General features: G+C 43.6%; 4 protein-coding genes across 5 annotated transcripts; 1 reads left to right on the top strand and 3 right to left on the bottom strand.

The window, feature by feature from the left end:
* Positions 1–136: 136 nt before the first annotated feature.
* mcm2 (minichromosome maintenance complex component 2) lies at positions 137–10,904 on the bottom strand. Its single transcript, XM_063215076.1, has 16 exons — positions 10,831–10,904; positions 9,897–10,066; positions 9,348–9,517; positions 7,026–7,292; positions 6,451–6,670; positions 5,883–6,090; positions 5,338–5,472; positions 4,803–4,994; positions 4,465–4,558; positions 3,794–4,044; positions 3,346–3,472; positions 2,999–3,111; positions 2,421–2,663; positions 1,812–1,994; positions 1,212–1,367; positions 137–536 (listed from the first exon to the last, which is right to left on the bottom strand). The coding sequence occupies exons 1-16, from the start codon at positions 10,834–10,836 to the stop codon at positions 426–428; spliced, it is 2,646 nt and encodes an 881-aa protein (XP_063071146.1). The 5' UTR covers positions 10,837–10,904; the 3' UTR covers positions 137–425.
* Positions 10,905–12,177: 1,273 nt separating this feature from the next.
* Positions 12,178–17,664, bottom strand: ccdc51 (coiled-coil domain containing 51). Of its 2 annotated transcripts, none has more exons than XM_063215082.1 (5): positions 17,546–17,664; positions 16,622–16,989; positions 16,043–16,207; positions 13,968–14,184; positions 12,178–13,216 (listed from the first exon to the last, which is right to left on the bottom strand). In XM_063215082.1, exons 2-5 carry the CDS (start codon positions 16,949–16,951, stop codon positions 12,576–12,578), a joined length of 1,353 nt encoding a protein of 450 aa, XP_063071152.1. In that variant the 5' UTR covers positions 16,952–16,989; positions 17,546–17,664; the 3' UTR covers positions 12,178–12,575. The 2 variants fall into 2 exon arrangements, with proteins under 2 accessions (XP_063071152.1, XP_063071153.1); XM_063215083.1 differs by lacking the exon at positions 17,546–17,664 and adding an exon at positions 17,361–17,434.
* Positions 17,665–17,667: 3 nt separating this feature from the next.
* On the top strand, positions 17,668–21,174 carry tma7 (translation machinery associated 7 homolog). Its single transcript, XM_063215090.1, has 4 exons — positions 17,668–17,782; positions 18,412–18,467; positions 18,775–18,862; positions 20,612–21,174. Exons 1-4 carry the CDS (start codon positions 17,767–17,769, stop codon positions 20,644–20,646), a joined length of 195 nt encoding a protein of 64 aa, XP_063071160.1. The 5' UTR covers positions 17,668–17,766; the 3' UTR covers positions 20,647–21,174.
* Positions 20,962–27,002, bottom strand: LOC134462188 (deoxyribonuclease gamma-like). The gene is made up of 10 exons (XM_063215091.1): positions 26,984–27,002; positions 26,747–26,832; positions 26,453–26,541; positions 25,898–25,984; positions 25,455–25,567; positions 24,915–25,027; positions 24,227–24,384; positions 22,334–22,430; positions 21,376–21,442; positions 20,962–21,125 (listed from the first exon to the last, which is right to left on the bottom strand). The coding sequence occupies exons 1-10, from the start codon at positions 26,985–26,987 to the stop codon at positions 20,962–20,964; spliced, it is 978 nt and encodes a 325-aa protein (XP_063071161.1). The 5' UTR covers positions 26,988–27,002.
* Positions 27,003–27,292: the final 290 nt, after the last annotated feature.

Raw genomic sequence — 27,292 nt, forward strand, 5'->3', positions numbered from 1 at the left:
GCATAATTTCTCAATTTTTACCATCACATCATGTCATTTACAGCTTCAATTATAGACCCTGCTAGAAATCACTCATTTTATGTTATTCCTTATTCTACCTCTATGCGCATGTAGGTACCTCAATTCAAAGAGTTGCTTATTTCACACGTCTTATTTATTTACTTTTTAAAACAGTTGCAGATTTTTTTTGTAACACAAAAAAGTAGTACAGAATGCATCTTTAAACATCTTTCCTTTCTTCATATTTCATGATGAAAAGATCATAGGCCCTACTAGAGGAATGTGAGAACGGCACCCCTCCAAACAAGAGGCTTTTCTTTATGTCCATGTCAGCCCTAGGGCGTCCTCAACCCAGCAGGTGACAATATACACAGTATACACATCCAGGACTTCCTCCCGGTTTGAAAGCTGCTCCTCGGCGCCGTTTAGAACCGCTGAGTGATCAGCTTCTTCTTGCCGTCATGGGAGAACTTGTTGCCTCTGAAGAGCTCGCTGTCGTAGAAGGCTGACATGTTGTGGATGTTGATTTGTCTTGCCTGAGATGGGACACAAAGAGAAAATACAAGTCAGGCATACAGTACATGAGTGTTAAATTAATGCTGAAGACCTATCCATAGATGGGCATACAGCACACTATAGAAAGAACACTCCTCTGATATGACTGATGTATAGAGAAGTATAGAGTGATGAGTCTGCACACTTAAAATCCTTTTTTCTTTTCAGGATTACATTTCGAGCAGATTGTCTTCCATCTGATTCTCTATGCTCCAAACTTTGTCAGCCTTAGCCCTGCACCTTTTCCTGGGATGGGCACTTTGTGACATGACATGTCTCCATGATCCCCACCTTGTGCGCATTCCAATATGCACACTCCTGTCCTCCACTTGTGCTTGTGGCCTCGCCCTGCCTCCTGGCCTCGTTCTCCTGGCCCCTCCTCCGTTGAGAAAACAGTTACGTTTCCCAGCTGTCAGCCTAGCCACAACAATTTTTGGGGGACTATTCTTCATTCACTATCCAGTTTGCAAATGAGAAAGTTACTTTACAATTGAGCTTCTGTGAGATATTGAATTATAATGCTGTTGTCAGGTGATGTCATCATGACATATTACTTGCTGGTACGAGGCCACAAACACAAGTGGAGGACGCAAGGTTGCATATTGGAACGCACCCCTAGTGTTACACACCCATGGCTGTCTGCATAGTGTGCTTACCTTGTCTACGAGCTCCTTCTCTGGGATCTCGATGGTGTCCTGCTTGGCTCCGTAGCGGTTCATCTGGTAGCTGGACTGCTCAGCCACCAGCTGCTTCAGGATGAAGAGCAGCAGCTCGTTGTTGTCCCTCTTGAAGGCCAGGTAGCGCGAAAACGTCTGCCAAGACAAGACATGTGGAGATTGAAAGCTTAGTTTGTCAAGAGCGAAAACACAAGACCAGCTCAATAAAATATTGCAGTGTCTCAGCACAAGAACAGCTCAAAAAAATTCTGTGTTCACGAGTGACCATCACTAGGCCTGTGGCCACATTGAGTCATGCCAAAAAAATGCACTTTGGCCTGTACTTTTTTACAATAATTTTTACAATAATTCAGAAGACCGAAATCCTTTATGGTGACAGGGAAATCGTTTGACTCATTGGACCCCACCCTGCTGTGAGTCTGCAAACGGCTGATTGGAGGAGGAGAAGAGAAAGGTAAGAAAAGTAGTTTCTTGTTGGGTTGTCAAAATGCCCCACGCCTCTGCTAACGTGGTCTAATTAACTAGAGGAATTAATAATCCATCGAAGATGTTTTCCATTTCCTCTCTAGAGTGGCTCACCTTCCTCATGCTCCTCATGATGCTGAACTTCTGGGTGTCGATGAAGCTCTCCAGCATGACGCGGATGGCCATGTTGACGTCGTCCTCCAGCACGTAGTCGCGCAGGTGCATGCGGGCGTGGGCCTCCGCCATGCGGATCATCGACTCGATGTGGCGCACCGTGATGGGGATGCTGCCCGTCGCCTGAGAGACAGAGAGAGGAAGAGGAAAAGATGGATTTAGAAATACTGTTAACAGTAGTAATAACAACAAGCTAGGCAACACCGCTCTCTTCCATTCTCCTGAACATTTTTTTTTTGGTCTGGTTGTCAACATTCTACAGGACATTACAATGCATGCCAGACAACTAATGGTTTCATTCAGTCAAATCTTAAGTAATCTAAAATTAAGTACTGGGATGAAACTGAGCAATGTGGAGTGTGACCATTGATTGAGGGTGGCAATTAAAAAAAATGTCTGCTTCAAACCAAAAACCAGAGGCTATTGCTGAATCTCAAATGGTGCACTTCAGTGTCCATGTTGCAGTGCGTATGGCGTATTACTTGCGCACTGAAACATAGTGCTCGAAGTGCACCATTAGAGATTCAGGGTCTGTGTCTCTGTACGCACCATGGACTCCTTCCTGAGGTCGCTGTAGATGCGGGCCACCTTGTCCTGGTCCATCTGGTTGAGTTTGGGGTGCACGCGCTCCTTGGCGTAGATGATGTACTTGCGCAGCAGCTCCTGGGGGATGGGCGGCACGTCCGACGTGTTGGGCAGCACCATCTCCTCAAGGCTGGCCACGCCCCCTTCCTTGTTGCCCGGGTGATGCTTGATGTGCGAGCCCACCACGAAGCGGGCCAACATCTCGTCCTGGGGTGAGGGGTAGAGATGGTGGCCGTACATTAGTTAAGAGAGGGAGGGTGTGCATGTCACACGACAGGGTGAATGGCAAAAGGTTTTCTATTCAGAGCTTATTTGTCTCCATTGCATTAATTAGTTAATTTCATGGCACAAAAACAAAACTTTTGACTTTAAATACTCTCTAAATCCTTAAAAATAACCAACAGCACCATACAAGAACATCACAGAAAACATTAGCAAGGTAAGACACAAATAATACTGGCTGGGGATTCAGATTCAGAATTTTTGGCCAAACTGGTGGCGTGGTAATGTAAGAATTCTGAATTAATTCTATGAATGCTTACCTGAACTGCATCCACTGTATCCCTGACAACACACAGGATGTCAAAACGAGAGATGATTGGCTCTGTCAGGTCCACATTCTCAGAGAAGGTTAGAGAGGGGTCATATCTCCCTCCTGCAGGGGAAGCGAAGGGGAAAAGGTTCAGTTACAAGGATTTCAGACGTCAACGCTTCACACAGTCTCAAAAAGATGGTCAGAGATGGATTTTAACATCAAAAAGGGACACACTAAATGTAAAGCGGTACAAAATGTTCCATTACGCAACGTCAAATGTGCAGGAGCCCCGAACAAAAGAAAGCAGTTGTGTGTGAGTGTGAGAGAGTGTGTGAGAGAGAGAGAGAGACTAACCGATGGGGTTGGACGCAGCGATGATAGTGCAGCGAGCCTGTAGGGAGGTGACAATGCCGGCCTTGGAGATGGAGATACTCTGCTGCTCCATCGCCTCGTGGATACTGGTCCTATCTGCATCGTTCATCTGCAAACACAAACACAAACACACACACACACACACACAAACTTAGAAACTTGAAGCCCACAAAAGAAACTCTAATAATGATTAAAAAAAAACTCTAATGTCTGTGTACTCCAATTCCACACATATTGTTAGGTGCCGTTTAGGTCTCTTTTGGAAGATGGTTTGAATAAAAGCGTCTGTCAAATGTAATGTCATATTTGGGTGTACAATTTCCATGTTAGTTGAACAAGTCTCGGGAGGGAACCTACATATTTTTCAAAAGGCCTTCCCAACCATCCTGCAAAAAAATATGGCCTTAATCCCAACCATCCTCCTCCTCACCTTGTCGAACTCATCAATCAGACACACTCCGCGGTCGGCAAGCACCAGGGCTCCTGCCTCCAGAGTCCATTCTCTGGTGACGGGGTGACGCTGCACGTAGGCGGTGAGACCCACAGCGGAGGCCCCCTGGCCCGTGGTAAACACCGCACGGCTGGCCACCTTCTCAACATACTTGAGGAACTGAGACTTGGCTGTGCCGGGGTCACCGCACAGCAGCACGTTGATGTCACCGCGCACCTTGTGTTTGCCACCTGCACTCGCACCATAATAAAGAGGGGAAGGAGGTTAGAGGTGGGCGATGTATGCATGATCACCATCTGCCAGGACATAGACATGCCGCGTTGGTGTGGTTGAGATGGTTTTAAAATTAAACACTTGATGTTCAAGTACAGTACATGGACAATTTGAGAATATTTGTTGCTGCCCTACTCGCTAGGTGGCAAAATGAGCAGTAAGTGTAGTAAATCTGAAGGTTAATAGTTCTGTGCTTGACCACGATTGATTTACAGGTTCAGATTATGAACTGCCCTCGGAAGAAGGACAGATACACAAAAGGCAACAAAAGAGAAAGTGTATGTAGGGGTAATGTGAATAGGTGTAGGTTAAAGTAGCTAGGGGCAAGAAGAGGAAGTTTGAAAAAGGGACTGTGCAGAGTCTGCCATCGTACCCACCTGGGTTCTTTGGCTCTCCTCCAAACAGGGCGAGGGCGAGACCCCTCTTGATGTCCTCGTGACCATAGATGGAGGGACCCACACTGGCAAAGATCTGCAAGGAAGGACAACAGCCAGTCAGTACATTGTGCGATTACCCTTAGAATTGTGCCAAATTCTAACAAACATTCAACGCCCGTTCAGATCTTAACCATTTTTTGGTGCGGATGCAAAAAATATATGATTTTTATGGTTATGACTTTAAAATAATGCTGGCTATGAATTTGTTGGGTTTGAGATGCATTTTAGCATTCAGAATGTATGCGTGTGTAGTGGTGTGTGTGTGTGTGTGTTCTCACCCTCTCCCCGATGCGCTCGTCCTTGGACAGGGCCACGATGGCCTTGACGTCCTCGTCTGTGAGCTCGCCGACGGCGACGCGCTGGTCCTTGCAGGCGATGTGATTGGCCATGATGACCGTGGAGAAGACGGGGAAGCCGTTGGCCATGTTCAGGGAGCCGTCGTAGTTGTTGTGGTAGATTCCCGTCAGCTCCTGTTAAGTGATCAAGACATGCAACGTGGCCATAAGCAATCTCATCCACGTTAACAAAGAAATGACACGCACCAAAGCAGGATTGTCCAAGTGAGCGAACACAGGAAAAGTGCAGTAATTACATGAGCAGCGCAATCGGTAAAACTGACTATGCTGATACATTTGCTTTTTTCAATTTGCAATTACATAAATTAAGCTAACGGGATCAAAAAGGTCAGCAGGGAATACTTTGTACAACTTTGATACAGACTTCAATATTTGTTACAATTCAAATGAATCAGATGAAAATTATCCTCATTTAATTCTAGGGCAGCGAGAGTGAGGTGGGGGAAGGCAGCCTTACGATCTCGTCTCCGGGCTTGCAGGTGTCCACCAGGTCTGCGAGCAGGATGGCGTCTTTGGAGCGAGGCAGGCGGCCGGCCGCCACCTTCCCAGGGCTCTCCTGGATCGTGATGCGCTGGAAGTTCTGGTAGACGGTCTATAGGACGAAGAAAAATAAACTTATTAACAAATGCTTGTCATCAGGGCTTTTTACAACACCAGCCAGAATGGCTTGTAGATGTTAATCTTTCCAGCCAAACACACACTTGTGGTTAAAAGTGGCTAGTTGGCTGGAGTCAATTTAAAGACCTGCTTGTCATAGAAGTCCAGAAACTTGCATTATGGCACCATGCAAACTGAATTACAAATCCACAATCACGCAGATCAAGTTGACTTGAATAGCAGTGCACAAGGTCTGCAAATGCTTTTAAACAAGATGCCTTAAGAGCCAATGCCACTACCTATACAACTATTTACCACCATAGGGTCGCTAAACTCAAAATGGTAATATGGCCACATTGTTTGTTTTAGCACAGGGGCAGATTAAACAATGTAATTTAAGCTGACCTGTTCCATGTTGATCTCGAAGGGTCCAAGCGACTGACACTCAGGGCAGGATCCAGGCTTGATCTCCTGGTTCTGCGACTGGAAGAAGGGCCCCAGCACAAAGTTACACTTGTTACAGTTGTACTTGACCATGCCCAGCTGTGGAAGCACACCTGTGCAGCTGGTCACCACCCCACTGGTGCGGATCAGCTGGTTCAGATGCAGCTGCCTGCGGAGGACAAGAGGAAAAGAGAGAGATGGAGAGTTAGTGTGGGCAAATGAGGTTTCTGAACAAGGTCCAGCAGCACGCAGTTATGAGCAAACACTCAAAAAAGCAAAGCAGTTCGCGATCGGCTGACATAGCTGACAACCGAATAATGCTGAAACATTGATAGAGCAGCCTAATATATGGGACACTCAGCAGTGAGTGGGCACCTCACCCAAGTTTTGCCAGCACGTGTTTCAAAGGGACGTTGTTATTGAGGTCAGGTTATCGGTTAACCCTCAGCTCAAGACCAAATCCCTAACCATTAATTTGGCAGCAGCCTACTGTACCTGCAGGAAGTTTGGGATGAATTAAATGATCTACCTGAGCGATCGCAGTTCCTCCACCAGCGGCAGGTTCCCGATGCGCACGTGGATCTCGTGTGCGATGCGCTCGTACTTGGGGTACATGGCCAGCACCACCTCCTTGGCCGCCTCGTCGAAGATCTTGAGCATCTCCATGGGCGCCTCAGGCAGGAAGTAGGCCAGCACGTGCTCCCTGGACGCCAAGTCCTCGTAGCTCACCAGCAGAGACTCCTTGTTCTCTGTTGAGGTCAGGAGAAATTAAAAAGGTCATTATTACAAAGCCTAAACTTTCATACAAAACCAACATTTAAAACGTATGTTTGTGTACAGGAATAACCAGAGAACGGCTTGATAATGGCTTTAATACTAATAGGTAATATTTCAGATATTTTATGACAGATTGATAAATATATAGAATCTATGAATAAGTATGATCCTCTGACACCAAATTCTTCCAACCTATTGGATCCTCCTCCCCCTGTCATACACCAGCCATGATGCAGCCAAGTAACCCCTGCATCACACATGTATGCACTAATGTACAGTGATGGGTGCGTTTGATGAAGGTGGATGCAAAACTATTGGTTACGCTACCTTTGCACATGTCGCTGATCCTCTCCTTGAAGACGTTGTGCCCGTGCTCGTCCACGTGTGTGCGCAGGAAGTTCTTGAAGCGGTGGTAGATCTCAAGGCGTGGCGCTGCCATGGAGACCCACTCACGCACTGTGTGTCCCTTCATGTCTTCCAGGTTCTCAATGCTCTCAATCATCTCCTCGTCCTCCCCTTCCCCTGCTCCCTCTGCCGCCCGCTCCGCCAGGCGACGCTTCCTCGCCGGCCGGTCGTCGTCCTCATCCTCGCTGTCTGTTGACAGAAACGGAAACCAGTCATGTTGAGGACACTAGGCCAGATAAAGCTGATAAGGCAACATACAGTTAGGGCCATAAATATTTGGACATCTGCACAATTTTCATGTTTTTGGTGCTGTACACCATCCCAATGGATTTGAAATTAAACAAACGAGATGTACATTAACAGCAGACTTTCAGCTTTAATATGGGGGTGTTTGCGTCCAAATCGAGTGAACTGTGAAGGAATTATGACATTTTCTATCAGTGCCACCCCATTTTTAAGGGACCAAAAGTAATTGGACAGTTTTGTATTTATACATCAAACTTTCAATTTTTAATGATTTGGTTGCAAATACTTTCCAGTCAGTACAGCCTGTAATTTGCAATCCATAGACATCAATAGACACTGGGTTTTATCCCTGGTGATCCTATGGTTAGCTCTCTATTGCAACAGTCTTCAGTTCCTGCTTATTCTTAGGGTATTTCCCTTCAGTTTTGCCTCCAGCAAGTGAAATGCTTGCTCACCCGTACTCAGGTGAGGTGATTGACTGGACCATTGAATAATATTCCACTTTTTGGGAGTAGAAATGGCTAGTGGCTTTCAGATGAAGCTTTGGGTCATTGTCCATCTGCAATGTGAAGCATTGTCCAATGAGTTCAGAACCATTAGGTTTAATATGACATGATAATATAGCCTGAAAATCTTCAGAATTCAATCTGTGGCTTTTGTCGGTAGTCCTCATCATAAATAAATACAAGGGAATAATCGTATTGACAGATATGCATGCCCACACCATGACACTACCATCACCATGATTCACTGATTGGGTGGTATGCTTTGAATCATGAGCAGTTCCTTCCCTTCTCTACACTCATTTCTTCCCATTACCCTTGTACAAGATGATTTTGTCTCCTCTGTCCATAGGATGTAGCTCAAGACCTATACAGTCTTTTTAAGACATTGTTTGGCAAAGCCAAATCTGGTATTGCTATTTCTGATGCAATCAATAATTTACATCTTTTAGTGAACCCTCTGTATTTCCTATGGTGAAGTGTTCCTCAACTTTCTTGATCTTTTTCTTGATTGTTGCCTTGGACATGTCTCCACCGTTCACCTGGACACTGTTCTACATCTGGCCAACTGTTGGGAGATGGGTTTTTGTTCACCAGATACAGAATATTGCTTGTCATCCACAGCATTTGTCTTCCATGTCTGCCAGGTAATTTGGTGTTGCTCTGGTATTTCTTTTTTCCAACATTCTGAACTCTTGAATTAATCATATTCAATGTTTCCCCATCTCTAAAATGGGTTTGTTTTTATTTTTTTCCACCTTTTGATGGCTTGCATCACTGATGGTGACAGATGGACTTTGGATCTCATGGATATTCCGTAAAAATATATGGAAATGCAAATGGAACACTTCAAATGAACTCTAAGACCTTGTATTGACATCTTGGTGATGTTGTAGTATGGGAATAACACACATCTGACTGGAAAATAGCTGAGAAGTCTACTGTCCAATTACTTTTGATCCCTTGAAAAGTGGGCAACACACACAAAAAACGTTGCTATTTCATTCCTGTTTATGCGATATGGATTTTAACACCCTCACATTAACGCTGAGAGTCTACAGTTAATGCACAGCTTGTTTGTTTTATTTCAAATCCATTTTGGTGGGGTATAGGGTGGAAAAGGATGATAATTGTGTTGCTGTCCAAATATTTCTGGCCCTAACTGTACTTGCAGACAGTCATGGCCTAATGGTTAGGGTGGTGCTCTTAAGAGGGTAGCAGGTTCAAATCCCATCCTTACTTCTACCTACACCACCATCCATGGCTGAAGTGCCCTTGAGCAAGGCAGGCACCTAAATAATATCTCTGGGTGTCTCCATAGGTCTCTACTCATGAGTCTGGTCTCATATGGCAGAGACATAGGCTCCTCTCCATCTAGGCAAGGCAGGTTTATTTCTAAAGCATATTTCATATACAGATGCAATTCAATGTGCTTCACAATAACAAAAAAAGTAAAAAATAGATGACATCTATGGTCTTGGACATCTCCACTCACCGTAGAGCAGGCCCCTCCTCATGCGGCCGGCCGCCCCCATCTCGCGGTCGCGTCTCCTCATCTCCTCCTCGGCGGCGGCTCGGGCCCCTGGCGACAGTTCTGACAGGTCCTCATCCTCATCCAGACCCTCATGCTCGTAGCGATCCAGCTCTGGGATGGCACGATAGTCCCTGCACACAGGAAGAAGGACGACAAGTCAAATCAGCTATGCATCATAACATGCATGCACAAACAGCAATTAAGCATTGCATTTACACTATGCAAACACATAATTGACAAAGAATTCAGCTTCAACAACCTCAAGTCTTTGTTTATCTTGTCTTGCATATGATTTACCTGTAGTCATTCACTACAACTTGAGTTTACATGTTGAGTTTTACATGTACAGTAGCATGGTTGCACAGTTACAATAATGTAATGTGTGTGTCAAAATAAACACAGTTGGCACAAAAACATAGGCTCATAAGAGGGTCATAAGAGGGCCAGGAGCATTCTTTTGAACGTAACATCTTAATTATGCTATAAAAATAGCTCATGTTCAGTGTTTACCGTTCCATCCCATCTCCGATCAGCTCCTCCCCATCTCCGTCTTCCTCGTCGGGCAAGGTATCTCCGAGGAGCCCCTCGGACTCATCCTCGAAGGGAGGCAGGTCTCTACCAGGACTGGACGTCAGTCCGCCTCTGGGGCTGGTAGCCATGTGGTACGACTCTGAGGAATCCTGTCATCCAAAACGAGAAAAAAAATCGAACTATTCAGCTAATTGCGTCGAACAATGTGCCGAATAAAGGTGCTTGGAAACACAATCGATGGCATGCAGTCACCCGTAATCCAATCATTCACAAGAATGCATACCTAGATTGAAACTAAATGTCTTGTGTTTTACGTTTGAACAGCAAAGAAAATGTCACGTGTAGAGCTATGCCTGTGGCCTATACACTGCCTAGCTGCAAGAAGCTGAGGCGAAGAGCTTGTTGAATGTATGCTCTTCTGCCTTGTCACCCAAACAAAGGAAGCATGCTACAATACCTAGCTTTTACCAAGTTTGACAAACATCTACTAAATCGAAGCAAAGTTTACAAACATTAATCACATTGTGAGCTGTCATGTCTGATGTCACGCAAACGAATCACAAGTGTGATGTGTTAGTTTTGGACCTAGGTGAAGTTTATCTTAGTGATTTGTTCATTTGTCATCACTATCGTATTAAACGTATTAGCCATACTGTTGAACTAAATATGACACAGCAAGTGGAACCGTAGACAATATATTATAACTATAACTAGATTAAATATTTTAGCCTGCACTTTTCCATGCTTTCATCTTGTTGGCAGTCTAACGACGACACAACACATTACACCAAAACCGACCGTCCGTACACCAAAATCGAATCAAAGAACATTGTCACTTATGTATAGCTTGCATTGACAACACAATATCTCCGATTTGCACGAATACAAATAACATAAAAATAAGAAAACGTACCGCCATTGTTCCAAGCAACTTTCGGCACTTGTGTCCACACCACTTTCTACTGGATGGACTAACTTTTCGCGCGAATTGGCCACGTGATCACAAAGCGCGCGAAAAATCATGAATAATGTAATGAAAGCCCATTTCCTCCCACTACGATTGGCTTGTTTTCTAAAGAGGGTTGTGCAAAGGGGCTGGAACATCACTGCACCAGAGCTGTAGAGAAAATAGCTCTGAAATCAAACACAACGACTGTATGGATATTGACAGAAGACAACAGGACGGTATCTTATAAAATATGTGACATGTCATCGTTTAAAATATAGATTGAAAGGTAGCATCGATGTTTTGCGAACACATCAAATCCAAAGTTGAACCAGAAGCGAAAACGCTAGCTATTACCACACGATTAACGGTTTTTCACATTACCATTGTGATTTTATATTACCCAAACTGGCAAAATTACATCCTCAGAGACTGTACTTGTGATAGCTTACGCTGACAAAGACAGACAACTTTGATTAATCTCCCTATTATATCAACTTACCTGGGAAGTGGTCGACACGCCAACGACACTCAATGGCGTCCCCGTTGCTGCACAGGACCCTTTGAGCAAAATGAAGTGACGGCGAAACCCCGGATGTAGAGCAGCCATGCTCGTCCGCGGCCGTCAACGGCTTTAGGACAACTCTTTCTCTACAGCTCTGCACTGCACCAAAATGGTTTCGCGGGAGATCTAACTCATGGGATATTTGAAGCAGACTCAAGGGAGGAAGATTTCAGTACTGTACATGCACATGCACAGTCAGTGCTGATCTGAAATTAGTTCTGCGGTGGTGCAGGGACCGGGGAAATGGGACACACAGCAGCTACTATAGATATGATAACATTTGTGAATAGAAGTTAATGAGACATTTGATTATAGGCCTCACACATTCTGGCTGTCCATAAACAATGGCTATATTACAAACTTTCATGTTGTTGTGACAGGTGTTTCAAAGAAATGTTACATTTTCAGAGAGATCACTAATTATTCGACACTCTTTAGGCCTACTGTACACACGCATGGTTACCTTACACTTAGTTTTCACACTGACTGGTTTGTAAAAACTTATTTTATACAGAATATAAAATGAAGTTGCATTTAATGTGTTTAATGTAATTTGCCAATAAGAGTAATGTGATGGATCCGATCATGATAGCTTCATATGTCTTATGACTCAATCAGATGATGGATACAATACTGTGTAATTTGTGTTTGATGAAAAAGTATAGGTTGAAGTTATAGGTATGAAGTAGCCTACTTCTCTACCATAAGACAAAACAGAGAAAAGAAAAACAGACAAATAACACTGTCAGCAATATTGATGTCCATTTATTACTTTGACATTTTAAGATCTGTCATTTACATTATATCAGTGCATGATTTTATCAGTGCATGATTTCCCTGACGATCATAAGGCATGTTAAACACCACTGGAACTACTGACCGGAACCATCAGCATTGCTCATAGTCCTCTTGATTATGTTCACATAATATTATTAATATGGCCCCTTGGAATGACAACTAAGCTATCACTGGCGTAACGCAAATACTTCAGGCCCCCCTGCAAGCTACCAAGAATGGGCCCCTGAACGAAAAAAGAGGGCCTAATATCATGTAGAGGGGGCCCGTTTCTTCAAGTCAAGGGCCCATGTGGGCCCCCCTCCGCGTATGGGCCCCCCTGCGGGGGTATAATTTACGCCCCTGTAAGCTATTAAGCGCCTTTGAATATTAAGTAAAGAGCGGGCAGAGTCACAGCGAAAGCAGTGTACGTTAACACGGTGTTGTACAGCGTGGCTCTGTTGATCTGCGTCTCCAGCCTCCGCTGGGCCTCATCCAGTCCCTTCATGACGCTCTCCGTGTCACACACCAGCAGCTGCTCCTCTGCCTGAATCACCGGCCTCTCCACCACGACGGGAGGAGGTGGAGGTGGCGGCGGAGGAGGTGGCGTCTCCACCACCTTCCGCACCTCCTGCAGCTCTGTAGCGACGCTCCTTATGCTCTCACCCAGCTGCTCCAGCTGCGTCTTGACTCCCTCCAGCAAGACCTGGCTGTTCTGGGAGTACCGCAGGACCTCGTTCACGGCGGCCTCGGATATGCCTGATTGGATCACAACAGGTGCCGGAGGCTGAGGTGGAGGTAGAACCGATGCTGGTGCGGGTGTGGGTGCTGCTACGGAGGGCTGTGGTGCTGGTGGTGGTGGTGCGGCTGCCCTCTCCGCCAGCTCCGTCAGCATGGACTTGAGGCTCCCGATGAGGCCTTGCAGCTGGTCCTCCAGGGCCCGGTGGAGGCTGGCCTGGTCCCGAATCACCTCCTGCAGGCTGGCCGGACCCTTCTGGGCCTCCAGCAGCAGGCCTTTAAAGGAAAGGTGTGTTATGATCAGGGCTCTAAATTAACACCAGCCAACTGGCCAAATGCTGGTGAAATTTCATTTCGGCAGGTAGAAAAACCAACTAACTAGCCACTTTGACCCATCGGTGAGTGTGTGTTTGGTTAGTATGATTAACATTGACTAGCCATTTTGTCTGGTGATTAAAAAAGTTAATTTAGAGCGCTGGTTATGATTATTATTACTATCACTCTATTTTATTTTATTTGGCAGATATATTTTTCTTACACCCCCCATCGGTTGTACTGTAAGTGTTCATACAGAAAAGGGTGGATCTTCTCTGCAATGGTTCAATATAGGGATTTTAAAAGTCAAAAGTCTATATCCAGTCGCCATTTTGAATTTCCAAAAATAGACATTAGCATCTTTAGACATCTTTAGCTGCCAAACTTACTTAGCAACATAGCTGCAATGTCTACTCTGGCCACAATCGTAAATACTACTGCTAATAATAATACATACGTTTTATAAAGTCGCTTAAAATACTGACATGACATGACATGACATCATACTATACTTACACTAGCTGATGCTTTTATGCAAAATTACTTTTCATAGGGTATTGATTACAGTCCCTGAGCCAATGGGTTAGGTGCCTTGCTCAAGGGCACTTCAGCCATGGAGGGCGAAAGGGATCGATAAGGGTAGGATTTGAACATGCAACCCTCTGATTTTAAGACCACCTCCCAAACCATTAGACCACGACTGCCTTATTACCTTTAAGCTCCTGCAGGCGTACACGGTTGACGTAGGTGGAGCCCATGACGCCGATGAGGGCCCCCAGGACAGAGCCGATGACGCTCCAGTTCTTGGTGCGCTCGGCGCGGGAGCGCTCCTTCTCGTGGCTCTCGCGCACGCCGGCCGAGAACAGCGCAAACTTCTCCCTCTCAGCCTCCTCTGCGCCCTCATAAGCCGTCCGCAGCCGCCGCTCTTCCTGCAACACACACATTACATTAAATTACATTTCATTTAGCTGACACTTTTATTCAATGCAACTCACAGTGATTATTTACAGGGTATTGGTCACAGTCCCTGTAGCACTGTGGGGTTAAACGTAGCCTTACACAAGGACACTTCTGCCATTGAAGGAGGTGTAGGGAGAGGTAAGGGTGGGTTTTGAACCTACAACCCTCTGATCTTAAGACCATCTCCCTCAACATTAAGCCAAGGCTGCAAATCAAGACGGATCAGGGAAGGAAGGAAGATAGCGGCTCAGATGTCATCTACAGGCCTGAAGGCATGTTTATTAATAGCAAAGCCTATATGCGCACAGTACATATGTGAGAACATGACCTGAGACGCCTGCACGCAGGTCTTGCCCTTCACATCAGGCACAGACACAGGGCTACGCTAAATCAACTGCTTTACGGTCAATGGTATCTTCAATGACTTGATCAGGCACAGCAAAAATATCTTACATTTACGAGTCATTGTCAAGTCATTGTCTCTTTTTTAGTAGATTCTTTCCAGAACTGATGCTGCTTACCTTTTTCATGAATATATTAAGTGTTCATTGTGGCTTGGAAATGTTCACTTTTCATACATTAATAGGTGGATCCTCTCCATGTAATCCACCATTTTGAATTAATCACCAGTCATAGACATTTTTGGTGCAAAACCTACACTGGTCAGATCTGTAGATATTAGTTTATTTACTTAGTGAATATTCTCTTTAAAAATATATTAGGGAATGGGCAGCATTCATTTTTGGGTGAATAAATAAGCACAAACCTTAAGAGTGCTGTCCTTTACTTCTTTAATTCAGCATACATATAGAAATAAACTAGTCCAAAATGACGCTTTTACACACCTCTGTAGTTGGACAGGTGTGTAGGATATTATCCCAGTGGGATTGTCATGCAAGTGTTAAGAAATCCTATACACTGTTCATTCCACCACCAAACTTTAATACTGTGCAACATTTTGGTCATCCGACCTTCTTCGAAACATTATATTAAAGTTTGTTGGTGGAATGGACAGTGTGTGGGATGTCTTTACACAGAACTAAACTAGTAAAATGACACACTGTATCTTTACTTATGTTTGTAATACTCAGCAGGGCTTGACACTGGCACCTGCCAACCGGCCAAATGCTGGTAAAACTTGGCTGTGGCTAGTAATGGGTGAGCGGTTAGGGCGTCAGACTTGCATCCCAGAGGTTGCCGGTTCGACTCCCGACCCGCCAGGTTGGTGGGGGGAGTAATCAACCAGTGCTCTCCCCCATCCTCCTCCATGACTGAGGTACCCTGAGCATGGTACCGTCCCACCGCACTGCTCCCCATGGGGCGCCACTGAGGGCTGCCCCCTTGCACGGGTGAGGCATAAATGCAATTTTGTTGTGTGCAGTGTGCAGTGTTCACTTGTGTGCTGTGGAGTGCTGTGTCACAATGACAATGGGAGTTGGAGTTTCCCAATGGGCTTTAATACTTTCAGTGTCACTAGCCAATTTGGCTGGCAGCTTATTCCTTGGTATGATATCATAGTAGCCTATATTCTGTTATATTTCAGTCCAAGAAAAAGCTCAGTAACACAGTTTCTACTGTATTTGCTTGATATACTTCCATGTAGAAAGCAATGCTCTCATCTTGCTTTAGCACTTAATGTTTTGAGGTTAAACGTACACTATCTTGATAAAGGAAGAAGAAAAAAAACAATTCAAAATCTGTAGCTAGTGGACTACCTGAATGGCTAGTGACTTGGGAAAACCACTAGCCACAGTGGCCGGTGGGTGAAAAAGTTAATGTCAAGCCTTGATACTCAGCATCAGTGGTTCATGTGCCCTGTAGGCCTACCTGCAGTAGTTTGTGCTCCAGCGTTGCCAGCTCCAGGTAGTGCACCTCCTCTCGAGACACTCGGTCCAGCCGATCTCTCACCTCTTTCAGCTTCACCTGAAGGGCCTCCAGGCTCTTGTGCGCTTCACGCACCATGCCTCTGGTAACCATGAACGACTGCTCCGCCTAAAACGAGACATGGAATTATAAGTGAGATCACAATGTGAAAATATGGTTAAGATTATCAAAATAGTAAACTAGACATTAATGTACATCTTTCTTTTCAGACTCTTCACTTCCGTGAAGCCTTTGGCTAGTTGGGAGTAATGGGCTAGTTAGGAGTCAGGCTTGTTGCCGAGGGATGTTGGTTCTATTCCTGACAGCACCAAGTGGGCGTCGGGGTGGATGGGTGATTAGCCAGCGTTCTCTCTCATCTTCCCTCCACGCCCCTCAAAGCGCTTCCATCGGAACACAGGCCTGCAGAGCTGTCCCGTTGCATGAGTAAGGCATGATTTTGTTGTGTGCACTGTGTGCTGTGGTGTGTTGTGTCTCAATGACAATGGAACTCTCCCAGTGCCACTTCACCTTCCGGAAACCCACCTCTGTAACCTTGGTCTGTGCATCTCGGACCTCATTGAGACCCACAAACTCCTCGTATCTCGCCCACCAGTAGTTTGCTGTAGCGCTGGCCGTCTGCATGGAGGTGTGGCCCCACTGTCTCCCGAGCTGCGTCAGGTTAGTCAGGGTGGTAAGTGTGTGCTGTCGAATGGCCTCCAGTTTGGAAGGGCCCTTTGGTTCTTGTCCCTGTGGGTTTGGATGTGAGCAGTATGCCCTGTAGAGGTACCTCTCCTGTCTGAGGCAGGTACTGCCATGGTAAAGGTTAGCATACGTGCCAATGGTGCGGGGAATGCAGCACGACCTGTACCTCATTGAGCAGTCTAGCTAGAAGCCTAGGCACACCCACCAGCCTGAAATGACACAAGGCAACAAATGACATTTACAGGGATGGCTCTCTGAGGCAGGATTAAGATCAGTTCAGTTGTGGAGTGAAACATAAGTCTTTTGAGTGGGTTTGGGTCTGCAATTACACACACATACAGTACAGTTTATTCATAATACCATACATACAAAGTTTATTTCCTAAAACATGATTCATCATCAGAGACTAGCTATAAGGAACATGACACTATGAGGAACATCTCTTCCCATTCACACTCAGAAGTTCAGAACAACTGGGTATGAAATGCTGTTCAAAAACTACTACCCTCCTTGAAAGTCTATAAGAAGACTACATTTTAACAACGTCAGACAGTTCGATTTTCAATTTTCCGTAACTTACACCATAGGACAGGTGGTTCAAGCAAAATGTCATTCAAATTCGCACATCTGTCTTCCCCACAATCTTTCACTTGCTTCTCACCAGGCTAACACTTAGCTTATAGAATGAATCATTGCAAAATGTAATAGATTCACTGCCTGCAAACATAATCACACATTTTCTACTCAATCCCAGAGCATACGTACCAATAATCCGATGTTCCCTTGTCACCCAGTTCATTCAAAAGAGTCCTAAATTATCAAGACTTTGTGATTGGAGTGAAGTGAACTTGACAGGCTAAACAAGATTATTTTTATTCAGGCAGTACGCTGCTACCCTACATCCGGTTGAAGGGTCCTGATAGCGCGGACTTGGAAATCGACGAGAAGTTGTGTGTTAGCTAGCCAGTGGCCTGATATCTGTAATAATGTCTGGAAGAGAAGGTAATGGGTGTATTTTTCTACCTTTTACATTGGATTGTGGTAAAAACAGCTCTATATGAATGCCAATTATTATACTTGAGCAATGGGCAGCATTTCCCCACGTGAATTGGCAGGCGAACTCATCCAGCTAAGCTAACTTGGATAGCATGGTGTAGGAAAGCCGAAGCTAAGGCGCTTAACCCACATGCATGGCTAAATAGACGTGTGCTCGCCAGCCCTGTACATTAATGTGTCATTAAATGCGGTTGTATAGAACAAATGGCACTCGGAAATTGGAAACACATCGTGTGATCGACAGCCTGCTTGTGGACCGATGAAAACAATTGTCATGAAAATGCCCACTCACAGCCGAACGTTGTCAAGCCAACCCCTCTAGTTCAACTCGCTAGCTTCGGACAGGCGCTGTGGAGGATTGGCTGGCTATTTTTGTTATAGTTCTAGATAGAAGTGTTGGTGAATTGATTGTTAGGTATTTTCTTAACAGTAGCCTAACTCACTGGCAACAAGCCACAGGAAAGGAATTGTGGGGATATGGCAAGTGTTTTGCTTTGCTTGGAGTTAGGTGGAATGGCCTCTGCGGCTACAGCTGTCAATCCTGCTTTTAAAAAAATCAATAATTCTTCTTTCAGGAGGAAAAAAGAAGCCCCTGAAGGCACCCAAGAAAGCTTCAAAAGATATGGATGATGTGAGTCACCGTGTTGAGTTCATCTGTAATAATTACTTCAAATTCTAAACCATCTTATCACAGCTTAATCTTTATCCTTTTAAAAATATCTTTCACACCTTTTACTCTGCTGATTTTCCTCATGTGCCTTACCATTTTAATTATGAACGTAGTATTTTCTTTTGGTTGTATTATACGAGGTAGTGCATGTTTGATGTCACCGTTTAATAAAGCCACCAGTTAACCGGATCTTAATGTGATTTTCAAGACGACATGGCCTTTTCATATAATTTATAAAATATAATGTAAAACTGGGCATGTTTTGCAGGACGACATGGCGTTCAAGCAGAAACAGAAGGAGGATCAGAAGGCTATGGAGGCCCTGAAGGCCAAGGCTGCAGGACAAGGACCTCTAAGTAAGTTGAACACGTAAACACTTCACTTTAAAACATCACTTGCTTAACTTCGATTGTAGGCTATGTGGATGATCCCCAGTGATTTGTACTCCACATTAGTAATGGTGATTAGGGGAGGATGTTAGGGATGCACCAATACCACTTTTTTGAAGTACGAGTACATTGCCGATACCGAGTACCGATACCTTTTACCACCAACATACAATGAAAATAAATGCATGGCCTTGTTTTTTCCACCTGTGATATTTTTTATTGTCCATCTCCATGTAGATTTAAATTAGAGGTGCACTGAAAATTCGGCCGCAGAAAATATTCGGCCGAAAACACAAAAAAAGACACTTTCGGTTTTCGGCCGAAAGTCAGTTGAGTGGCCGAATCGGAGGCCGAATAGAAAATTAATTGAAAATGAGCATTAATTAAACTAATTTCAGTTCTACTCTAACATTTTAAGACTTCAAATACACATTTATTGTCTATCAAAAACATGTCAAAATATTTATTGTAAACTATAGATTTAACCAATATTTAAAAATTGTGAAAAACCTAACTTTTGATAACTTTTGACTGAATTGTAATATTCGGTTTCGGTATTCGGCCAAGTGATTAATTATTATTCGGTTTCGGTTTCAGCCCCACATTTTCAGTTCGGTGCACCTCTAATTTAAATGTTAGTAAATGAATGAGGTGGCACTTTTTTCCATGCGGCTTTCAAGTCCACAGAACGTGATGAGATTTTGCATTGTTTCATGTAATAGCAGTATTGTGCCTGGTATCGGCAAGTGTTTGACGAGTACGAGTATAATGAGCAGTATCTGTGCCGATACCCGATACCAGTATCGGTGCATCCCTAATGTAGTGTATGGGAATCAGAGCTGGTGGGCTGAGAACTTGCATGTATGTTTGGGAGAAGGGTGGGACCTGTCTGATGGTTCAGGACCCATAAGGTACTTTCAGTTAACTGTGATTTAACTGGCTTTGTATTTCAGAATAATTCTAATAGGATGGGTTGTTTTCTCACCTGTTCAATAGTTGAGGCACATTAATAGGTACTTTCAGTTAACTGCCTTTGTATCTCTTAATAATGATAGTGCGCGGTTTGCTATTTGCATACTATGTCCACATTTTTTTCACGGTAGAGTTTAATCAGCTTGCTTTGCTTAAATTGTTTAAAACATTGAAAATTTCCATTTAGAATGAAAATGTATGCCTTGATTCCAAACAACCCCCCCAAAAAAAACACTGAAGTCACTACCATAAACTTGGGAGAGATGTGTGTTTTTGAATGTTGCCCACTAGGTGTCAGTGTTAAACTAAACTGTGGATTTAGAGGTCAAGTTTGTTTCCCCGACCATCTCCAAGAAATTGCTTTACTGATGGTGCTACAAGCTTTTGGTCACGAGTGCCTGATGAAAAGATCGCGACTGTGGCCAACCGGTAGGGCACTCGTCTACCATGCGGCTGACCCGGGTTCGATTCCCGGCTCGGGTCCTTTGCCTTCCCTTCCCTGTCTCTCTCTCCCCACTCGCTTCCTGTCGCCACCTTCTCCGCCCTATCATAAATAAAGTCAAAAACACCACAAAAAAAGAAATGGCGACTGAAACTAAAGCTTGCTGCAAGATCAGTAAAGCAATTTTTATTATGGCACAGATTTTAAATGTCAAAATCCCAGCACCTTTACATCAGATGATGAGGGGTAGCATTTGATTATGAGCAGTGATATTAAAACACTTTTCTCATTCTTTTCAACAGCGGGTGGTGGAATCAAGAAGTCTGGGAAGAAATGAAGTGCTGTGTGAAGACGTGTTACAAGACTGGGGAAAACCTCCCCAGGGAAATCTCCCCCTTTTTATTTGGGTCCACATTTGGAATATATTTTTAATACAAATGACTGGAGTATTACATGCCTCTTGGAATGATGAGCTTTAGAAATAAAATTGTTGCCATGGAGTGAAGTTTCACTTCTGTAAGGGTAGTTGACGTAATTCATTATCATTCAGTAACAGCATGGGTCTAGTAGTAGCAAATGTCCGCACATTTAATTGTAATAACAGCAGTGGACCAGCACCGGCGGTTTTATTTGTCCCCCTTCCTGGGCATCCTTAGTGCTCCAGCTTAGCCATCTGCATTCTCAGCATCTGAATCTCCAAGTTCAGCTTCTCTCGCTCCAGCAGGAGATTGCCTCTCTTTATTTCCTGTATATCCTCCCGCCACTCCTTAGTGTTCAGCAGCTTGCTCTTGTCCACCGCACTCACTTTCCCAGAACCTAAGAACAGAGAAAATAAATAACAACAAAATAAAAAACACTGAATTTTTGTCTTGGGTTTTACCCAAATATTCAAATCTGTTTACGCCACTGCTCACAAGATCACTCAAATTTTTGGTCCTGATGTCTTTGTAAATTGCTTTGTATAGATGTGCATTTTGTTATGTTTGCTTCTGTGTTGAGTGACTGTGGGTATGGGAATGGGGATGGTGGAGATGATTTGGGAATAAACTACAGTTGCGCTGCTTACTCTCTCGCGTCATGCCACTTCTCTTCAGCTCCACCTCTACTGGGTAATGGTCGCTCACTTTCAACGCCTGCAAAACAACAAAAAACATTTCACTCATTTTGACATTTCATTGACTTATGTTCCAGCTTGGACGGTGTTGCGGTTTAGATTATTTGTTTATATTAGAGATTACTCAAATGTTTGGAATTACACAAAACCATTGTTGCCAACAGTGTTTCAGATTGTATTCCGCCACTAAAGATTTTAGTTCTCAACAGTTTTTCTACACAATTATTAATAGATATATAATGTCAGACTATTCTCAAATTTTGCAGGGATGGTTTCATTTGGATAAAAGAACTACACACCATGTGAAATGTGACACTGGGTTGTTAATGTTTTCATAGTTCATCTTGATTTTGAATCAACAGCAGCACTAACTATGATGAAAATGCGGTCATGTTTATATTGTCTGAACATGTTAAAGCTAGTATTGGGTAGACACATTGGCTCTGATGACGGTCTGCATTTTAAAAAGTCGAAGCCATTTCTGGTTCTATCTAAGGCTCTTTAAAGGGACACTGTGTGAGATTTTTAGTGGTTTATTTCCAGAATTCATGCTGCCCATTCACTAATGTTACCTTTTTCATGAATACTTACAACCACCATCAAATTCTAAGTATTCACTATGACTGGAAAAATTGCACATTTCATACATGAAAAGGGTGATCATCTCCATGGTCCGCCATTTTGAATTTCCAAAAATATCCATTTTTAGCTGCAAAAATGACTGTACTTGGACCACACTAGAAAATATTTTTTTATTACTTAGTAAACTTTCATGTAAAGATCAAATTTGGCAATAGGCAGCCCAGTTTCAATGAGCAGCATAGTTGCAGTACCTTTTTTGACCATTTCCTGCACAGTGTCCCTTTAAACATCATCATAGATGCCATAGGTTTGAAATAGTAATGCTTACCTCTTCAATGGAAAGCCCATAAGCCTTTTGGAAGTTGAAAGGTTTAGCAGAGTTGGGCACTATAGCTTCCACCATGTCATCTCCATACACCACAATCCTGTGGAAATTATTCAAGAGGTATTTTTTCACATCTCATTATACTGGTATATGAGAATAAAGATATCTAGTTTTTTTTTCTCCTCAAAAGGGCAATGAATAAATAATCCTTTGTGCGAAGGGGATCAAAAACAAAAGTTGTAGTACAAGTCTTCGGCTGTCCTGAAGATGTTCATCAATCTAATCGACTAGTGCAGTGGTTCTTAACCTATTTTTCTTAACGCACCCCATTCTCTTTGCCGAAGACAAGCCGTGCACCCACAACCCAAACTTCTACACGTGTATACACACAAAAAAATAGTAAATGATTAATTACAATTATTCTTGCTTGAGACATTAATCAATACCTTAAAATATGTTTTGATTCGGTCTTAATTTGGCCTAATTATAACGTTTGCAAGCAGTAATTCGGTCACAACCTCAACACAAAATTCTGCGCACCCCCTCAAACCTCTGGCGCACCCCAGATTAAGAAACACTGAACTAGTGGATAAAGCTTTTGAAGTCTGGTGGTGCTACGAGTTCTAAAAAACATTCACTTATTTTATATCAGAGGTGCTGCTGCCTGCTTGGTAGCACTGATAAGGCCCGAAGCGAAGTCTGAATACAGTAGAGGTCATGATGTCAACAGCAGCAGGCTGAGGTCATGTCAATACTGTAAACAGAGATGCAGATAAGGGCCATCGAGGGGAAAGCAGTGAATGCCACAGGTGCCTTTTGCATAATCAAATAATGACAGTCACAGCAGGAGCATAGGCCTAATGGTGGATCATACCTCACATCACTTGGGGGTCCGCTCTATGTTCCCACAGTCCATTGGTCCCACAGCTCAATGGTCCCATAGCTTATTCCTGCTGCTCCATGTTCCCACATTTTAAAGAAAATAAAGGCCCTATGTTCCACACCTCCATGTTCCCACATTTCCTAGTAAACTAAGAGAATACACCTTTCTCCTTGCCATGGAACATAGGGCCTACATTTGACTTGATTCTTGGAAATGTGGGTACATGGAGCAGCAAGAATATGCTGTGGGACCAAAAGGCCTAAAAATTGGTCTTAGTGATGTGGGACCAATGGGCTGTGCATAGACACGCGTAGGCTATGTGTTGGGCAACCTGGATTCAGAGTGTTGCGGAGGGCAGGGACGCATATTCAAGAGAAAAACATCATCAGGTGAAAACAAAAACCTGAATTTCGTAGATTACAATCCAGTGCCACAAATTCCAAAACACCTTGTTTTACCTGTCCGATTTGAACAGGTCAAACCAGACGATTTGTAATACCGACGTATGTGGAATTGGAGTGTGCCCTCTGAGTCTATGTTGGCCATCCATCACTTCATACCAGGGCTTGACATTAACTTTTTCATTCATTGGCCACTGTGGCTAGTTGTTTTCCCGAGTCACTAGCCATTCAGCCAGTCTAGGCCTATAGCCATGAATTTAATATTGTTCTTTTTTTCTCTATAATGATTCTGTACATTTAACTTCAGAAGATGAGATTCTAAAGCAAGAAGATGAGTGCATACATTTCTACATGGATAATAAATCAAACAAATAGAAACTGAGTAACTGAGCTTTTTCTTGAACTTAAATAGCCTACAAACAATTGATACACAAGGGGCAAACAACAGAATATCCATCATTTGCATTGACGTCACATGCAAATGATGGATAGGCTACTCTGTTATGTCATACCAAGGAATAACCCACCTGTCAAATTGGCAAGTGAAATTTATACCAAGTTTAACCCGCATTTGGACGGTTGCAGGTGCCAGTGTCAAGCCCTGCTTCATACCTGTCATAGGTGTTGTCGTTGCCCTTGTTGACTGTGGTGTCCACGTCATCCCTGATGAGCCAGTGGAAGTTCTTGTCAGAGCGAATGCGGATCTCCTTCATGTCTCTTTTGGAGACGTACGACCCATCTGCATTGAAGTCGCCCAAGATCATCACATTCTAACATGGAAAAGAAGAAATCATATGGAAATTTTGTGAAATACAAAACACATTGTGTGTATTCCAATGTTCAGCTGTAGGCTTTTACAAAAGGTGCACTGTGTAAGACTTTTAGTTGTTTATTTCCAGAATTCATGCTGCCCATTCACAAATGTTACCTTTTTTCATGAATGCTTACCACCACCATCAAATTCTAAGTAGGCCTATTCATTATGACTTGAGAAAATTGCACTTTTCATACATGAAAAGGGGGATCTTCGCCATGGTCTGACATTTTTTTCAATTTCAAGAATTAGCCATTTTTAGCTGAAAAAATTGGTCATACTAGTAAATATTGGTTTATTAACTGGTAAATATTCATGAAAAGATCATATTTGGCAATAAGCAGCACAGATTCGATGAGCAGGGTAGTTGCAATACCTACTCAGGCCACATCTTACACAGTGCACCTTTAAGACAAGTTGTATTCAATTATACAAACATTTTTGAGAGTAAATGTCACCATTCACAGTAATAATCTGTATACTCACATCTGTTTTCCATTTCCTCCTGATACTCTGGAAGACATCGTACATCTCATCGAGCTCCTTCTCTGAGTCTTCAGGCTTGGTGTGGACAGGAATCATCACCAGATCTTTCAACACTATAGGCAACAAAGGAAACAGGAATTCAAGGCTCAAGGTCTTTCAGTAGTATCCAGTTCAATGCTGTATGCATGCAGTACAAATTGTGCTTTCAGGTACGCTTATGGTCTTTCAATTTGTTCCACAGAAACTGGATATTGCGATGCAGATCTTTGGGTTGAAGGGGGAAAGCCAGTGTCTGTGCTTCTTTTGTGTGTGTGCTGGGCTGCTGACAGCTTTGACAAAATTATCTGAAAGGGCCTCATCCTCAAATCCATACAATAGCTCCATTTCACTGGTGGGCCAGATTCTACCCTACCCGTGCCGTACCCTACCCATGCGTGTGGGTGTGTGTGTGTGTGCGTGGGCGGGTGTGTGCGTGTGTGTGTGCGTGCGCGTGGGTGTGTGTGTGTGCGTGCATGCGTGTGTGTGGTGTGAAGTTTTTACCTGTGTTGTGACTCTTAAAGCGCACAACGTAAGGCTCTCTCTCAAAGGCGTCCTCGTCCCCAGACTGTTTGTCTGCATACTGGAATGAGTCCACTAAATCTACCAGGTCATCCCTGGGCAGGCAAAGACAAGAGCAAATAAATACCACAGAGACACAAACAAAGATGACAAACATAATATATATTTTTTTTAACAATATTTTACAGGGCTCTAAATTCATCACTAGCCAAAATGGCTGGTAGATGTTAGTCTTACTCGGCAAACACACACACTCAACACTGGGACAGAGTGTCCTGTAAGTTGGTCTTTTCTACCAGCCAAACAGAAATTTCACCAGCATCTGGCCGGTTGGCTGGTGTTAATTTAGAGCCCTGCATACGTCTGTCATGTAATTTTGTATGGTGTCGTATACACTACAGTAGTTATGCCAATTCAGTTCTGACCTGTATAAGAACATGAACTGCTCCTTGTAGCGACTCCTGCCCAGGCGACGGCTGATTAGTAGAGTGTAGTGATGCTCCTCATTGGCCCTGCAGAGCACATACACCAGCAATGATTAAGGAACGTCTGTAATAAAACAAGGCGCTCAAACTCCAATCAATCATTCATTCATTCATTCATTCATTCATTCATTCAAGAAAATATACCAGCCTTTAAATAAATACATTAAATTAAAGGTTTAAGTCAGATTAAGTGAAAAGGAACTGCACTCACTTGAGGCTGAAACATAAACAGTACACGCGCAGAACACACACACACACACACACACACACACACACACACACACACACACACACACACACACACACACACACACACACACACACACATATATACAGTATACCGTTTACTGTATAATGACTGCTGTCCTTCTCCACTTAAGGCAAATCTGCACCATGAATCTCCATTTTGCCTTTGAATCTATGTTGAGCTAATGAAGTAATTTGCCCTTTTGCATTGAGAACACAAGAGAGACAGATGAAGATGTTTTTTTTTACTTGTTCAGTGCCTCCAGGAAAATTTGTACAGAACTCCCAGAAGCATCCACCACTTCCAGGATCACAATGATGTCATAACGTGAAGCAATCTGGATGAAAACAAGCAACAAAAATAAAGGTAAGTAATTTTATTTTTATAGCACATTGAAACACAAGATACTTGAGCCCAAAGTGTTATATATACATGATAAACTAGGATATATAGAGAAAAACAATTTAGATCCAAAATAATCCATAGCCGTTCCTTTTTTTTCCTTCCCACACACATTTAATCTGTTTTTATTTTTCCCTTACCTTGACAAGAATATCGACAACATCAGGATCTGAGAGCTTGGTTCTTCCGAATTTTTGGATGTTGAATGCTGCCACCTTCATGATTCCTGTATTAGAGGGACGAACGCTGCTGTTGGATGGTCTGCTTTGTGTTGGTGTAGGTGTGCTCCTTGACTCAGTACCTAGTGTAGAGTCCCAAAGGGGACACAAGACATCATATATGTGGAAAAATGCAAATTCTTTGTGGTCACCACCCACCCATTTATCTCCTAACATGTCCCAAACATGTCTACAGGTAATCCTCCATTGTTTGAAATCCTGTCTGAGGGGCCCACAGCATCTTGGGGGTTGAGGGGGGCGGCTCTCTGACTGGTTCCTTTCCCTATGTCCTCCAGCACATTTCTCACCAGGTCATTAAGATTGCAAGGTAAGGGAGGCCCACCTGACACAGGTAATTGTTAATAATCTTGTTCAAGTAGGTAGCAGGCTTCACTCAGGTTTCTTGATAACTTTTAAGGGTGCTGTCCCAAATGAATACTTAGAATCAAAGAAAAAGGGGGGCGCATC

The sequence above is a fragment of the Engraulis encrasicolus genome, chromosome 14 (genome assembly GCF_034702125.1).
Source record: "Engraulis encrasicolus isolate BLACKSEA-1 chromosome 14, IST_EnEncr_1.0, whole genome shotgun sequence".
NCBI classification, from domain to species: domain Eukaryota; kingdom Metazoa; phylum Chordata; class Actinopteri; order Clupeiformes; family Engraulidae; genus Engraulis; species Engraulis encrasicolus.